We start from the raw sequence: 17,657 nt of genomic DNA, 5'->3' as shown, positions 1-17,657 counted from the left end.
AGAGCAGGTATCATCAGATTTATTGTTATATATTCTACCAGTGGCCTACGGAAAGTACAACAAGCCACATCAGATAGGAGGATTTGGGCTTTGGGTAACTTCTGAGCTCAACTCAAACTGGCCCACTAATAACTGAGAACTTTTATTTTCTCACATACCAAGAGCTCCAGAGGTAGCTAGAGCCTCCCTCTTAGTTCACAATGATTCTCTGGGCCGGACTTTTCTTTAAATGTTGCCTACATTCTCAAGCTGATGGGAGGGTTCCTGCTTCATATCCAGGCAAGAAAACATCAGGGAAATGAGGGATTGCTCTGCTAGGGCTCTCTTTTAGGAATGAGGAAACCTCTCACAAAAGCCTCCCCACAGATCCCATGTCTTTATTACCTTAATTGGGACATGTGCCCATTCATCTATTAGCCACTCACAAGGATGATGGGATTATCCTGAATGGATTAGACGGTTCAGGATCTACTTGCTAGAACTGGGGATGGGGTCACCTACCTGAGTAAAAAGGAGATGTATGTGCCAAAACCTAAATCCAGATTCTGCTCAATAGGTAAAAGGAGAAAATGGACACTGAATGGACAACCATAATATCCAGTACATACATCTCAGCAAAAGTACTGATTGGATAAATGAATCAGCAACAAAGATGGGTTCATTTTACTATTTTGTGCCTTCGTTTTTCCCAAATAGAGGGTAGCTTAAGATATTCACTAGTGTCAGAACAAGGCTGATCACAAATTCAGACCACTGTTAATTAAATGTTGCAATTCTAAATATTTACGTATTTCTACATATTTGCATATTTAAATATTTAAATTCTTATGTCAATGTTAATGTTTTCCACTATATTTCTCCACACCATTTCTATGCTGGTATAATGACTTCTTAGTGGTGATCCTATTGCTGTTTGGATTTTATTTTATTTTTTAAAAGATTTTATTTATTTGACAGAGAGACAGCACGAGAGAGAGAGCACAAGCAGGGTAAGCAGTAGAGGGAGAAGCAGGCCTCCCTCTGAGCAGGGAGCCTGATGTGGGGCTTGATCCCAGGACCCTGGATCATGACCTGAGCCGAAGGCAAATGCTTAATGACTGAGCCACCCAGATGCCCGTGCTTTCTGGATTTTAAAGAAAAGTAATAATCAAAGTTTTACGTAGGAATTTTGGTGAAGTACTATTGTAGCTAATACACTTATCAGAGTTTGGGATTCTGAATAAGACTTTAGTTTTTCATGGAATGTGACTATTCAGGCAGGAACCAGTCAATTACTGGCCAATAGGAAAACTCTCAGGAGTTTATTTACTTACCCAAGTAACACTCAAAACTAGTTTTGGGTAGGATCTCCTTTCGGCGTTCTAGGAACTAAGTAAGTCTATTATTGTAAAGAACAAAGTTAAGTGATGAGGATTTTGGAAATAATATAGTTGGTTTGTTGAACGGAAAGAGTCAAGCACAAGGAGAGAATTCAGTCTCTTGTTACCTTCCTTCCCCACCCACTGCCCTTCGGAAACAGAAGAGAGTGAAATTGTTGGCAGTGTCTACAATCCCTTCCTATGTACATAATGTATCTGTAAATCAATTGTGTGAAAATTCAATGGTTGGAGAGGGGATGGTGTTCACTACCAAAAGCCAAAAAATATTTTCAAAAGTCTCTAATTATCTCTCTCCCTTTAGGCACACTGCGGACACTGAACATGTTCTTTCCTTCAGAACTGAACCCCTCAAGAGGCACACATGGAAAACAAAGATTAGTCATTTCTGCCATGCCTTTGATGATTTCCACCTTTATCAGAAGTCGCACACTGGGACCCAGGATAATTTCTGGCAGGGTGTTTAAAAGAGTTTTAAACCTCCGTGCCCTTTCTTGGTGCGTGCAATTCCCATTTCAGCTGCTAGTCACCTGGATCTTGAAGGTGATTGCATTTGTTCTCCTAGAAAGGATTTCAAGCTTAGGAGACTTATGCTTCCACTTAACAGAAGAAGAAGACCGGAAATCCCATGTAATATTGCAATGTTTTTATAAACATGGCTGCCTAGGGATTCAACGCTGTGAGTCTGGGCTACACAAGCAGACTACTGCTGAAAATTGAAATTATTTCTTTTTAATCAGTGGGTGTTCAAAATGTTCAGACTGGATATTCAATTCATAAGGAACAAAAATATAAGCTGTTGGAATGTCAAATTACTGGAAGTTGAGAATAACCAACTGACTAACTCTAATGATTGTTTGGGTTTGCATTTTAGTTCAGCCCTACTCTTTGACGTGGAGGGAACTTGGAGCCCCAGTCAGACACCCACTATAGGGGAGGCAGTGAGAGGGCATCACCTCCTGAACCTTAGCCTCTAAGAGAAACTTTAAGGGCCATGCTCAGTGACCTTGACGAGAGTTGCCTGCAGTTGGGGAGCTGTTGACTTAGTGTCTGGTAATTTCTGAGAAAACTAGATCAACTTGGGTAGCAGCTGGGAGGTAACCACCCCCCTTGGCTTCTGACAGCAGGAAAAAGCTTGTGAGTGCTGGGACCTGCACACCAGACCACAGAAGGCATATTGATCTGGGGTACTCCACAAGGAATCCCACCAAGAGAGTAGTCTACCACAGCTTGCGGCTGTCAGTTGTAAGTACCACTGGGATAAAAGTGGAGGGGAAGTCAGGAGTGGCCAGGGAAGAGGTATTAGAGTTGAAGAAACCTACTTCTGAATAATCCGTTAAGAGAAAAGAAGTTGACTTTGAACATGTGTTAGTACCAGATGGTACAGATCAGGTAAGAACTTTGTTTCTCTCCAGCCCTTCCCCCACACCTCCCCATTCTATGTCAATGTTGGGTAAGGCTGAGGAGAGGGAAAGGAGAGAAAAACAACCAGCTACACCATCCTAGCTAATAAAAAAGGCAGGCGGCCACCTGCAGTCAACTCCAGCTGGATAAGCAAGGGGATGTAGGGAGATGGCTTATTTACAAATGAGGATTGGAAGTGGATTATTATACTCTCTTAGACATTCTCACTGCCTTTTTTTTTTTTAAAGATTTATTTATTTATTTTAGAGAGCACGCATGCTAGCTTGCTAGTGGGAGAGGGGCGGAGAGAAAGAATCTTCAAGCGGAATCCCCATTGAGTGTGGAGCCCTATGTGGGGCTCGATCTCATGACCCATGAGATCCTAACTGGAACTAAAAACCAAGAGTCTGATGCTTAACTGACTGAGCCACCCTGGTGCCCTGACATTCTCATTTCTGAACTGGAACCATAAGTAAATAAATAAATAAATAAATAATCTTTTTTTTAAAGGTTGGGGCAGCACCTGGGTGGCTCAGTTGTTAAGCGTCCGTCTTCTGCTCAGGTCACGATCCCGGGTCCTAGGATTGAGCTCCACCATTGGGCTCCCTGCTCCACAGGAAACCTGTTCTTTTCCCATTCCCCCTGCTTGTGTTCCCTTTCTCGCTGTGTCTCTCTCTGTCAAAAAATAAATAAATCTTGAACGGGAACCATGACTAGGACTCCAATGGACTGTAAGATTTTGAATTACGTAAGAGGAATGGGAAGAGTCACCAAGATTGCTGAAGTTTTCTTCCAGGAGTCCAGAAGAAATAGCCTCCACTGGGCAGTTTTGACAGGACATGAGAGACAAAAGTAAAGTTGCAGTCTGATAACATCTTACAAATTGTGCAGTTCAATATAGTAATGTATGTATGTGTTTGTGTGTATAGAGTTTCTTACTTAAAGTTAGTTAGGAGTATAAAATATTAATACTTTTAAAGATTAACTCCATTATAAATAGGAGATTAAGACAGTGATTTAAGTACAGAGCTATTTAATGATAAAATATAACACTACCTTGTTGTGATGTAGCCATAAATATTTTAATTTTCTAAACCTAGATAGATCAATGACCTCTGTTAGATTCCTGAAAAGAAAAGAAAAAGTGAACATTAGCAACAATTAATTTATTCATAGGTAAGGTGAGTTATATAGTAGGACTTTGGAATAACTGGAAAGGCCCCTCTCTTCTTTCAAAATTGTTGTCACACCTACCTACTAATTTCTGAAATACTATCATTAAAACGTCATCCATTTTTTAAAAAGATTTTATTTATTTGACAGAGGGAGAGACAGCAAAAGAGGGAACACAAGTAGGGGTTGTCGAGAGGGAGAAGCAGGCTTCCCGCAGAGTGCAGAGCCAGACGCGGGGCTCAATCCCAGGACCCTGGGATCATGACCTGAACTGAAGGCAGACACCAAACAACTGAACCACCCAGGCACTGCAAAACTTCATTCATTTGGATTAATGTTTTTGTCAGCCAGTTTAAAGGAAATACTGAAGGCAAACACTCTATCACATTACTAGAAATTTATACTTCGTTATGATTACATTTATTGGGACCTTAATTTGAAAAAAAAAAAAAAGATTTTACTGGGGACTGGGCAGAGGGGAAAAAGTAAGTGGGGAAGACACTGGATTTGTGCCTAAATGTGAAAACCCTGTTGGCTCCTACTTGGACAACGTCTGCAAGTTTCTTGCTTTGGGCTTGTCCAGATAGATCTTGGCCACATTATATTTAAGATGTGGAAATGGCCATATGCCAAGAGACAGAGACTAGGTGAAGTGTTTTATTTTCCTTTGTTGTTTAGTAGATATAGGGTCAAAATATTACCATCCTTCTTGAACTGTGCAGGTGGTCCTGAACCTTGTTGCTGTTGCTGCTCTCTCTGCAAAGGAACAAGCATGGGTGGGGAAGAGGAGTGATCACAAATGGGGCAAAGCCCTGAGGATTGGTCCTTGAATGCTGTGGGCTAGAATATTCAGATCTCTTTTATTTCTCAGGGCAGAAACTGTGCCCAGGCTGGGTATGTATACATGTGTGTCTTTATGCATCAAACACTATAGAGCACACACTCTGTACCAGGCAGTCTTCCAAGTCCTTAACCAATACTAAAGTTCATTAATGTTACATCTATTAACTCATTTGTGGCAACATCCTTTCACAAGTTTTTTTTTTTTTAAACTTTGGGATACGGAGGGGCTATATTTTTTGAAATATTTTAATGAAAATGTTATGAAGTTTTTAACAAAAATTTTTAGGAGAATGTGCTTTTAAATCATGCAAAAATATTTCTAAACAAAGGAAACATTTTTCAACAACTCTTTTATATTGAAAGATTTCAAAACCAAAAAACGTTGAAGGATAATACAATGAAAGGTTGTAGAGCCCTTATAATGTTAAATATTTTGCCACACTTATGCTCGCTCTCTCTTATCTATGTAATAGATGTTACTTATTGGTTGATAATTTTCTTGCTGAATCATCTGAAAATGAAATTGCAGACTTATCACTGTTAGGGTTTTCACTCCTAAATACTACAGCATGCATATCCCTCAAACAGGGACATGTTCCTGCATGGCCACAACACTGTTATCACACCTTAAAAATTAAATTGAATTCAATAATATCATCTAGCATTCTTTTCATATTCATGTTGTCCCTGTTGACCCTAATTTTTTAAATAGTTCTTTTCTTTTTCAGTCCAGAATCCCATCAACATTTATGCTTTGCATTTCATTTGATATAATCCCTTAGTCTTCTTAAATTTAGAATATTCCCCTTTTATTACCTTGACATTGAATTTGAAGAGTCCAGGACAGTCATCTGATGGAATGTCTCCCATTCCTGATTTGTCTCCTTGCTTCCTCATGATTAACTTCCAGGTGGACCATTTTTCAGGAACAAAGGTGGTGATTACTGCATCACAGAAGGAGGCAGGTAATGCCACTTTGTCCGACTTTTTGTGATGGAAGTTCAGCCCCTTGGTTCTGGCTCTGTCCACCAAGTTTCTCCATTGGAAAAGCACAAACTGAGAAGTAATATGTGGGGCAAACCTCTGATGACCATGTGTATGTCTCGAGCCCCAATAACTTATTCAATGGCTTTAGCTTCAGCTGATGATCATTGCTGATTCAGATGATTTGGGATTTCTGTTAAATAGGTGATGGTTATTAAGGAAGGTGCTTGTAAGGAGCACCAGGTATTAGGTAAGTGATGAATTCCTAAATTCTGCACCTGAAACTAATATTACACTGTATGTCAACTACCTGCAATTTAAATAAAAACTTGAGAAGAACATCCACCCTTCCCCCTTTCTTTCTTTCAGTCACTCTCTTTCCCACTCTACTTGTATCTGAAGTTTTTCTTATTCCTTTTCCTTTTTTTAAAAAATTCTCTAATTATCCCAAATAAGACTTCAAGCAGACCACACATCCTTTAGATATGCACTGTTAGTCTTCAAGTGCTTCTCTGGCACAACAAAATATTCCAGACTCTTCAAAAGCAACTTCTAATAGGAGACTTATACACATAATGCATTCTCCTCTCACTGTAGATATGTAGCCTATTTCTCAGAAGAAGCATTTGGATCCTGGTACACCTAAATTTTGCATTGGGCAGAAAAGACAATACATTAGCTTCATCCGTTCCTGTGAAAAATAAAACAATCATTATGTGGTAGCAGAGAAGCTCAAACCCCACTTAGAGGATTTCCTCAAGGATTTCCCCGAAAAGTTATTTTAATACATTAATACTTTGAAATATCACCTGTGTCAAGTTAATGTCATTAATTTTCCTATACTAGTGATTTTGATGCTGAATTTCCAGCTATTACATAATGTAATAAAGTGATTCCCTTTTAAAGGGATTTTAACTCAAGTCAAAAGGGTTAGTTTTGTGGGGGAGGAGCAAGATGGTGGAGAAGTAGGAGACCTAAATATTGCTGGGTCCCAGGAGTTCAGCTAGGTGATTATCAAACCATTCTGAATACCTACAAACTCAATAGGAGAGAAAAGAGAAGAGCAGCAATTCTAGGAACAGAAGGCGACCACTTTCCGGAAGGTAATACATGTGGAGAAATGAATCTAAGTAATATATGGGAAGATAGACCTTAGGGGAAAGGGCTGGCTCCTGGCAGGTGGCAGAGCAGCAGAGCACAAAATCAGAACTTTTAGAAGTCTGCTCCACTGAGGGACGTCGCTCCAGAGGCTAAGTGTGGGGTGGAGCCCTCACAGGGACAGTGTGGCCTCAGGATCTGCTGGGTCACAAAAAGACAAGGGGTGTCTGAGCATAGCAGAGCTCCTAGGTATCAGAGTCAGGAAGCCGGCTGCAGAGATGGAGCTGAGGACTACACTCTGAGCTCCGGGTTACCTTAAACTGTGATCCAAGGCACAGTTGGGCCACTGGTCTTAAAGCAGAGACCCCAGCAAAATATACACTAACAAATCAGAAGAGACCCGAAACCAGGGGCAGAAGAAAGGAGGGGAGAAAAAAATACACACACACACACACAAACACATACACACACACACATATATATATATAATATATATATATATATATATATTAGACTGGCAAATAGAACAGGGCCACACACTTGATTTTGATTTGGGGTGTATTTTGATCTGTAAGAAGAAATTGCCTCCAAAATTTTAAAGAAAGAAAAACTTTATATATATATATATATGTATATATATATATATATACACAAAAATAAGGGTAAGCATGATGAAGGGATTGAATGTAACTGTAAAGGTGACAATGTAAAAACACTTTAAAAAAAGGAATTGATAAGAAGTTGGTCGAAAAAGAAAAAAAAAAAAAAGAATAGGATCAGGCTGGAGACTAGAACAAATCCCTGTGCTAGATTTAGGGTATATTTTGATGTGTTAGAAGAAACCATATCCCAAAATTTTAAAGAAAAACCTATATATACACAAAAAATAAGGTTAAATACAGTGAAGGGATAGAATATGACTATAACAATGAAAATTTTATAAGATTTTAAAAAAACGTATTGATGAGATAAAATAGTTAAAAAGGTTAAAATAGGAAAGAGGAAAAATTTAAAAAGTAGAATAGGAAAGAATAAAATTTAAAAATTTAACTTTGAAAGATTAAAGAATCATGGGGAAAAAGCCATGAATTCTATGTGTTTTATTCTCCTGGCTCTGGAGTTCCACAGCTCTCATTGATTAGTGAACTTGGTCTTGGCTGGATGTTCTTGCTGATCTTCTCAGAGAGGGGCCTGTTGCTGTGATTATCAAATATCTTTGCCCGAGGTGGAATTGCACTGCCCTTGCCAGGAGCTGAGCTAAATAATCTGCTTGGGTTCGTTCTTGGAAGCTTTTGTTCCCTGAACGCTTTCTGTAGAGTTCTGGGGGACGGGAATGAAAATGGCGGCCTCCCAATCTCCGGCTCAGAGGAGCTGAGGGCTTGGGGCCCAACTCCTCAGTGCGCCCTCAGAGAAAAGCGCTCAATCGCTCCTGCCTTCCTGGTCTCCGGCCACACTCCGAGCTCACCCAGCCTGTGACTGAGAGTTTCTATCTCTGGTGAACGGCCCCATTTGGAGTCTTCAAACCCAGTATCTTCCTGCCATGCTCCCGCACCACTTCTCCGGAGGAGGAAGGAGGACGTTTCCCCAGATCTACCACCTCTTGGGTCCTTGCTCGAAGATCAGTGGCCTGACTGTGCCTCCGATCACAGTTCAAGGTAACCCCAAGCTGAGAGCCCACCCCTCGGCTCCGTCTCTGCAGCCGGCTTCCCCGCTCTGATACCTTATCAAAAAGAAAAGAGAAAGGACCCAGTTGCTGCCAATAACCTCTGGTGATTTGGGGTCTTTTCTGGTTCCATATAAATTTTAGAATGATTTGTTCCATTTCTTTGAAAAAATTTATAGTATTTTGATAGGGACAGTGTTAAATATGTAGGTTGCTTTAGGTAGCATAGACATTTTCACAATATTTATTCTTCCAATCCAGGAGCATGGAACATTTTTCCATTTCTTTTTATCTTCCTCAATTTATTTCATGAGTAATTCATAGTTTTCTGAGTACAGATTCTGTGCCTCTTTGGTTAGGTTTATTCCTAGGTATCTTATGGTTTTGGGTGCAATTGTAAATGGGATTGACTCCTTAATTTCTCTTTCTTCTGTCTTGCTGTTGGTGTAGAGAAATGCAACTGATTTCTATGCACTGATTTTATAGCCTGACACTTTACTGAATTCCTGTACAAGTTCTAGCAGTTTTGGAGTGGAGCCTTTTGGGTTTTCCACATAAAGTATCATATCATCTGCAAAGAGTGAGAGTTTGACTTCTTCTTTGCCAATTCAGATGCCTTTAATTTCTTTTTGTTGTCTGATTGCTGAGGCTAGGACTTCTAGTACTGTGTTGAATAGCAGTGGTGACAGTGGACAGCCCTGCCATGTTCCTAACCTTAGGGGAAAAGCTCTCAGTTTTCCCCAATTGAGAATGATATTCACTACGGGCTTTTCAAAGATGGCTTTGATGTACCCTCTATTCCTACACTGTGAAGAGTTTTGATCAGGAAGGGATGCTGTACTTTGTCAAATGCTTTTTCAGCATCTATTGAGGGTATCATATGGTTCTTGTTCTTTCTTTTATTAATGTATTGTATCACATTGATTAATTTGCAGCCCAGGAACAGATCCCACTTGGTCATGGAAAATAATCATTTTATTTATTTATTTATTTTTTAAAAGATTTTATTTATTTGACAGACAGAGATCACAAGTAGGCAGAAAGGCAGGCAGGTGGGGGTGGGAAGCAGGCTCCCCGCTGAGCAGAGAGCCCCATGTGGGGCTCGATCCCAGGGCTGTGGGATCATGACCTGAGCTGAAGGCAGAGGCTTTAACCCACTGAGTGACCCAGGCACCCCAAAAATAATCGTTTTAATGTACTGTTGTAGCCTATTGGCTAGTTTTTTGGTGATAACTTTTGCATCCATGTTCATCAAGGATGTTGGTCTGTAATTCTCCTTTTTGATGGGGTCTTTGTCTGGTTTTGGGATCAAGGTAATGCTGGCCTCATAAAATGAGCTTGGAAGTTTTCCTTCCATTTCTATTTTTTGGAACAGTTTCAGGAGAATAGGTATTAATTCTTCTCTAAATGTTTGGTAGAATTCTCCTGGGAAAATGCTTTAATCTCCTTACTGGTTATGGGGCTGTTCAGGTTTTCTATTTCTTCCTGGTTCCGTTTTGGTAGTTTATAGGTCTCTAAGAATGCACCCATATCTTCTAGATTGTCAAATTTGCTGGTGTATTGTTGCTTATAATTCTTAAGATGTTTTTATTTCTTTGGTGTTGGTTATGATCTCTCCTCTTTCATTCACGATATCCTTAATCTCAGGAAACAAACCGAGGACTGCTGGGGGTTGTGGGGAGAGGGATAAGGTGGTTGGGTTATGGACATTGGGGAGGGTATGAGTGCTGTGAATTGTGTAAGACTGATGATTCACAGACCTGTACCCCTGAAGGAAATAATACATTATATGTTAATAAAGCAAAAAGATGTACAGACAAAAAACAAAAAATAAAGTGTTAGTTCTTCACTTAAACCTGTTCAAAATCAATAATGGGCTGTTGTGTTTCAAGGTGACGCCAATGGAAGACAAAGAGAGGAAATTCTAATGATGGCAATGACTCGTGCTGAGATTAATATATCAGCACTGCTGTTGTATGTGTTCTCCATGATTACTCAAGACATGGGTTAAGGTAAGGCACCCCACCTCCCCAACACAAATCCAAGGCAACAGAGACTCAGGCAAATAACCTAGTTTACCCACTGTATTGGTGTCTGGACTGAGAAACTTTTTTTTTTTTTTTTTTTTTGTACCAGCTGGATTGCATGGTTACTTAGTTTTTTGGGGCTATAAAATGTGTTTCCTTCACTAGAGAAGACCACTAATTGCCCACTGTCAGAGGACCAATCTTTCTATTTTTTTCTCTAGTGTTTTAAAGCTTTTCTTACTATTCTTTATTTACCCTTACAGTGTACTGTTGTTAAAATCATGAAAAGTTTAGAGTTGCAATCTTTTGACCACATAAAATATGTATTGTTATTATAAAACTAACTGATCTGTAGAAAGAGTCCAAGAGTAACTTAAAGTGTGTCAGAATTATCTACCATACTGTTCCCTTCTAAAATATGTATTTTTAAAAATCTTGAATTGGCCAGCTATTTTTCCCCCTGGATGGTTACCAAGATAAATATTTTTCTCTGCACTTATAACCTGAAAATATATATACACATAACAAAAGAAATACATTTATTCATAAAGGATTTCCTCAAGTAACCAAAGATAAAGTGATTAAGCTCAGTGATAAAGTGGGACATCTTCTTTGGAAAGTAGCTGAGTTAAAAAAAAAAAAAAAAAAGAGTAGCTGAGTTCCAGAGATTACATGAATAGAAATATGACAAACTGATTTTAATATCATACATGGAGTTCATAGAGATTAAAAAGCATGAAGGGGGGGCGGAAGAAGAGTAGGAATAGGATCATTGTTGTTAAATGCAATGTCTAGTTGCACAGATGTCACTTGTTGGCAAGCAAAACCTGTGGTGTCAGAGTCCCACCTAACTTGTAACTTCCTCTTCCTCTTACCCCTGGGTTCTTTCTCAGGCACTCTGAATACTCTGCAGAAGAGCCCACTTTGCTGGCTGCCACCTTAGGGAATTGGAGGGGTTGTTACATAAGGAAGGTTTCCTACTTACCAGTGAAATTAGTACAGGGATTATTGGTGAGGGGTCTAGTATCATAGGGTTATTATTATAATATAGGGGTATGATGAGCCATTATTTTCTAGTAATAGTAATTCTGTTAACTCTATCAATGCTCACTGAGTGCTTACTGTGTACCAGACCCTCTTCTACTTTCTACTAACTCACCCAGTGTTTACCTAACATCCCTGTGAAAAAGATAGCATTGTTATATTCAGGAAGGAGTCTTGCCAGATGAAATACAAGACCCATTTACATGTGAATTTCAGAGAAACCCAAGGAAGTACGGGACAAACTTAATACTAAAGAAAAATTATATTCATTTGTTTCCATTAAATTCACATGTAACTGGACTTACTGTATTTTTATTTACTAAACTTGACAATCCTAACAGGGAGGTTGTTGACATGCCCAAGATCACCCAGCTGGAAGGGACAGAGCTGGGCTTCAAACTCAGCATGGTTCCATAATCTTTGTTTTCATCCATTTCCATCTTGCCTCTCTAATAGAGACTGTGGACACCAATGAATAGAATGGTAAAGTAATTAGAGCATAGTACTTGCCAATCCAGTTCTTGGGGAAAACAATGGAAAACAGCATTTGAATCTGGGACACCTGGGTGACTCAGTCAGTTACATATCTGCTTTCAGCTCAGGTCATGATCCGAGGGTCCTAGGATTGAGTCCTGCATCAGGCTCCTTGCTCAGCGGGGAGCCTGCTTCTCCCTCTGCCTTCTGCTCCCCCTTCTTATGCTTGCTCTCTATTTCTCCCTTTTTCTCTGACAAATAAATATATAAAATCTTTGAAAAAATATCTGAATCTGTGAAACATTATAATATGATGCTCTTCTATTTCTTATATAAAGTACACTCACTTTTGAGAAAGGAACAGCTCAAAGACATCAGCATCCCTCTTGAAGCCACATATCTTTAGTTGATCTTCAACTGCCTGATAACATATAATTAATCTGTCAAGCCACATTCCACTGAGCAAAAATACAGAGACATTTGCAGTCAATAACAATAACGTCTACAAGAAGATCAAACGAAAGGTGAATACGGAGGCAACCACTCTAAACTGATAAATTCCAACACTACAATTATATACTATTTAATCATTTTTGTGGTTGAATTTCATTATCCTTAATCCTGGGCACAGATGTGTAAATAATTTTTAATCAAAGAGAAAAAAATGTGTATGTGTGCATGAGCACCAAAAACAAGTTTTCGGTTCTCTATGAAGCAGGGTGATTTGGTCTTTAAATATTCTTAAATGTTCTTTCAAACATGAAGAACTCATATTTACAGAAGATATTTGGTGTTATGATTGCAGGTGGAGTGCGATACAATGCACATTATCTTAGAGGTGCTTGACACTGTGAGTTCTCAATAAACGTCAGAGGAATGCATGAGTGAATAAATATCATTTCCTTTCTTTGCAAAGGAACCATGTCTTCATTTTTCACCAGTTACTAACATTTTTGCTGGAGAATAAGTAATTTTTAGTCCCGTAGGCTTTGTTTTGAAAATACAAATCCAAAAACAGCAATTTAAGCGCTTTGCTTTTTCTTCTTAAGAGGTTTTGCTAGATTACAAAATAACATTTACAAGCCACATGGCCTTAAATGATATGGAAAAAGTAAAGCCTATCTATAATTTGCCATGAAGGAGTAAAGCTAACAAGACACAACAGAAGTGGAAAGTATAATTGTTGCACTACTGGAATCTGACAAACACTGTAATTATCACAGTCAAAACAGTGACCAAAGTTCGGTTGGCATTTGTTGTGGGTGGTGAGGTTGTGATGTCACTAAGTGATTAATGAAATTTTGACAGGAGTTTTGTTATTTAGTAGAAGACTTTTTAAAAAAACTTATATTTAATGGGATGAACACATATCGAAAGAAGTGAAGAAGATAGATATATCAGGGATTGAGTGTCACTGCTAATTTTTATCCCAAACTTCTATGTTACCTTGTCACACAAGCTGAATCTTGGGGCTTAGAGAATTCGTTGGCTCACATAGAGGCATTTCTATCAGGGTATTCTGTGACTCTATAAAAGGCAAGCTGATTTTAGGGCTTAGGAAAAAACCCATTTTGGAGGAGTCCTCTGCATCTGGGTCTGGATGTTTTAACTTAAACATCTAAACTAGCAGCTTCTACTATACATAGTCAATCGCAACTGTGTCAAAGTAGAATTAAAACTTTGCAATGCCCGGGGCACCTGGGTGGCTCAGTGGGTTAAAGGCTCTGCCTTCAGCTCAGGTCATGATCCCAGGGTCCTAGGATCAAGCCCTACATTGGGCTTTCTGCTCAGCGGGGAGCCTGCTTCCTCCTCTCTCTCTCTCTGCCTGCCTCTCTGGCTACTTGTGATCTCTCTCTGTCAAATAAATAAATAAAATCTTAAAAAAAAACCACAAAACTTTGCAATGTTCTATTAAAGTTATAAATGTGCTTTTAACTCAATCCTGCCATTCTACATCCGGCACTCAAAAATATAGCAGGACTCGAGTGCACACATATACATGATTTGATACATTTGTGAAATATGCCTCACATTAATGGGAATATAGAATTCCCACATTAAAGGGAATTCTAACTTCACAATAGAATCCTGTGTAGTAACTTAAATACATGCAGAAATAGATAACTACACATCCAAAAGTAAAAATGCCATTGGAGTTATATGTCAACACTATTTTTGTTACCAATGACACTTATTTTTATCTATTTATGTATTTTAAAGGGAGAGAGAGATAGAAGGCAAGTGGGAGGGGCAGAGGGAGAGGGAGAGGGAGACTCAGACTCCGCGCTGACTATGGAGCCCCGTATGGACCTCAACGTGGGGCTGTATCTCACAACCCTGAGATCACGACTAGAGCTGGTAGCTTAACCAGCTGTGCCTCCCAGGTGCCCCACCAATGACATTTATATGCACACAAATGCACACACTCCAAATTGTTAAGAAAATTATCACTTGAGATCACGCAGTAGTTTCACGTTCTGAGCAATGCATTTAAAAATAATTATTTGACAAAAATAAAAATAAAAGTAACATTTGAGTATTTTAAAATAAGCACCTATTAATTTAGTCGTGGGAAGTTAACACAAATTTTGAAAATTTTAGCCATGGAATGAATATTTAAGGATTTAAGTCAAATTTTGAAAATTAAGAGATGAAAAAAGAAATTGAAACTATCAACATAATATCTAAATCACTGCTATAATAAATTATTTATTTATCCAGCTTTTTATCCTGGTATGTTTCTTTCCAACCAAAAGTTTCATATGAATCTAACAACAAGCATTAATGTCAAAGCGCCAAAGAACATAAATCCGTGCCAAGAAGTTTCAAGTTTCAGTGAATCCGTGGTGGAGCCTTTCCAGTTCCCAATCAACACACAACTTCACCAGGAGCATATTCCTTTCATCTAAAGAAGCACACCAAGCATTCTTTCCCTGAACTATTTTTTTTTTTATTGTGGTAAAATATATAGACTATGGAATTTACTGTTTTCTCTGTATAGTTCTGTGGAACCATGGCCACCATTCATTTCCAGAAGTTTCTCGTCTTCCCCAAATGAAACTGTATGCCTTCAACACTAACTGCCAATTTTCCCCTTCCCTCAACCCCTGGGAGCCACCCTGCTATTTTCTCTCTCTGTAAATTCGACAACTCCAGGTGCCTCATCTAAGTGCAATCAGACAATATTTGTCCTTTTGTGATGGGCTTATTTTGCTCTGCCTAACGTCTTCAGTGTTCATCCAAGTCGTAGTGTGTGTCAGCCTTTCCTTCTTTTCTAAGGCGGAATCATGTTTTATTGTAGGTGTATACTATATTTTGTTTTTCCGTTTATGTGTCTGTGGACACTTGGGTCGCCTCAATCTTTTGATGAAGCAAGGCCTCAGAAAGATGACTCTGGGAGTGCAGTGTGTGTGATGGGCCGAGAAAACAGATAGGAAGCAAGGCTGCCTCTGGCGAATCAAGGCAAGGTGCCAGGAGAGTGGCAAGTGGGAAGGAGCAGTGAGTGAGCAGGCATGACAGAGGGCGTGCGAGAGAATTGATGGAAACTGGCAAATAATGAAACAGAATAAGGGCTAGCAAAGTCACAAGTGGTGATGCTAATGAATGTGTTCATGCGATGATGATGAGAAGGTGGCTTGGAAGGGAAGATGAACTCAGCTGGAAACACTGAAATTGGGATGCTGGTGAGACACACAGGTCAAGGCATCCAGCAGCAAGCTGCCGGTGGAAGAGAGGAGCTCAGCAGAGATATCAGGCTGGGGATGATAGCCTGATCAGTGCACAAGAGCAAGTGGGATCCCGGTTCAATCATTGGGAAGGAGCCACATTGAGAGAGAGGAGGAGGGAATGAAGCTGCAAAAGCAGAAAGCAGAAGGAAGAGGGTTTGGAGGGAAGGTTGCAAAGTTGGAGAAACAAGAGCACAGTGGGAGCTGAGATAGCAAATTTCAAGAAGGTAGAATTTGAATCTGCAGTGATGTGTCGGGTAGTAGAGGATATTACTCAGCAGAGGTACTGAATTCGGACAACAGTTGTCTGATTCAGATCAGATTTCAAATTAACTCAAAATCTGAATCAGATTTCAAATTAATTCATTAACCAAACAGGGAAATAAAAACAATGCAACATGGAATTAGGGTATGGGGAGTTCCAGCACAAGGAGGATAACAGCAGTTTCCTCCCCAGACCCTTGCCTGAGGATCTAGATAAAACAGGGAAAAAAATGTTTGAAAATGGTGGGATTATGAAATCCCAGAAGAATGAAGTCTGTGTTAAAATCTATAGACGAAAACATTCTCTTTGCTGACTTAGGTACTGCAGCGATAAATTCCTATAGCTACATGCAACCCACACGCACCGCAGCTTAGTCAGGACTTAGTGAGCGTAGCTTTCAAATCCTTATAGAAGCCCCAGCCTTGATTTTTACATGGCAGCCCCAAGCCTCCCCAGAGCGTCCTAGAACTCTTCAGCACTTGGGAGCTCCTATGGCCAACAATTCTGACAAGTTTTCCCACTCAAGCATTCTTTAATCTTAACTGCCCACAACTGCTTGTACTGTCCATCAAAGAAACCTTCCTCCTCCATGTGTCCATTTGCACTTTATATAAATAACCCAGAAATGCCCTCTTTAGGGGGAGGGCATTTCTGGGTTATTTATATTTGTGGGAGAGTCAAGATTCCAAATTGATGGTTTTATTATCTAATCTCTAAACTGCCAATGTTACATAGGCGGCAGACGGTAAGCCAGGAAAGGTTCATGTAAATTCGCCAGTGGGGATCAGAGGCATCCCCAAACACTACCCTGGAGATTACAGACCTCCAGCCCCAGTGGAGGGCCTGGGGTCTGCCATTGTTCCACCCGCTCCGGCAGACCGCTGGCTGGGGCTTTGGTGCAGGGACCTGAGGGGCTTGTGGCCTGGAGAAGGGGGTGCCGCTTACCCTGCGGCTGATCTCGAGGGCAACTTCCCGAGCCCTGACTAAGCTCGTAGAGTGTAGGGAGACATGGGGCAGATGGTTCGGGTCCCAGGCCATCAGGGCATTAAGGGATGCAGCAGCACCTACTATCCATCCGACCTAGCTCCACGGCTCATTATTCCGTTACCAACAGTTACCGCAATCTGGGCGACTAAAAGCCAATCCAAACTAGGGAAGATTTGAAGCCAGTCCCTTCTATGACGTTTTCACGTGTGACCCTGTAGCGCCCACCACGTTGTACCTTGAACATACTTGCGTTTATCTAGCGTGCGGTGCAGCTTGCCGCCCATGCCAGAGATCGGGTGGTCCGCTATGTCAGAGCACTCCAGTGGCAATCACCCACTAATAATAATTTCATTGATCTGAGCTCTAAATACTAGAAAGCTTAGCTTTCTGAAGAGTAGATGTACCACTGGCCACATGAGGGGGGGGTGCAGGAATGCCCTACAGAATCCTAGTGGGGCGTGAAGCAAAGAAGAAAAAGAATCAGTATTGCTCATCCTCCCTTATTTAAAATTTTGACATTCTGTTCATCATGAATGCTGTTGCATTAATTTCGAGTTATATATATATATATGTATATATATATATATAGATAGA

The 17,657-nt window shown here is 40.0% G+C and overlaps 1 protein-coding gene across 1 annotated transcript in view; it reads right to left on the bottom strand.

Moving 5' to 3' along the window:
- Positions 1 to 17,189, bottom strand: part of LRRC72 (leucine rich repeat containing 72) — a 42,715-nt gene extending 25,526 nt beyond the window's left edge. Inside the window, exons 1-3 of the mRNA XM_047694202.1 lie at positions 17,022 to 17,189; positions 12,434 to 12,507; positions 3,837 to 3,906 (exon numbers count right to left, since the gene is read on the bottom strand). Coding sequence (XP_047550158.1) covers positions 3,837 to 3,906; positions 12,434 to 12,507; positions 17,022 to 17,114 — 237 coding nt within the window. The 5' untranslated portion in view covers positions 17,115 to 17,189. The remainder of the gene's footprint in view (positions 1 to 3,836; positions 3,907 to 12,433; positions 12,508 to 17,021) is intronic.
- Positions 17,190 to 17,657: the final 468 nt, after the last annotated feature.

The sequence above is a fragment of the Lutra lutra genome, chromosome 11, assembly GCF_902655055.1.
Source record: "Lutra lutra chromosome 11, mLutLut1.2, whole genome shotgun sequence".
NCBI lineage: Eukaryota > Metazoa > Chordata > Mammalia > Carnivora > Mustelidae > Lutra > Lutra lutra.
Note: the sequence above shows the minus strand (reverse complement) of the source record. Positions and strands in the feature narration are given on the sequence as shown.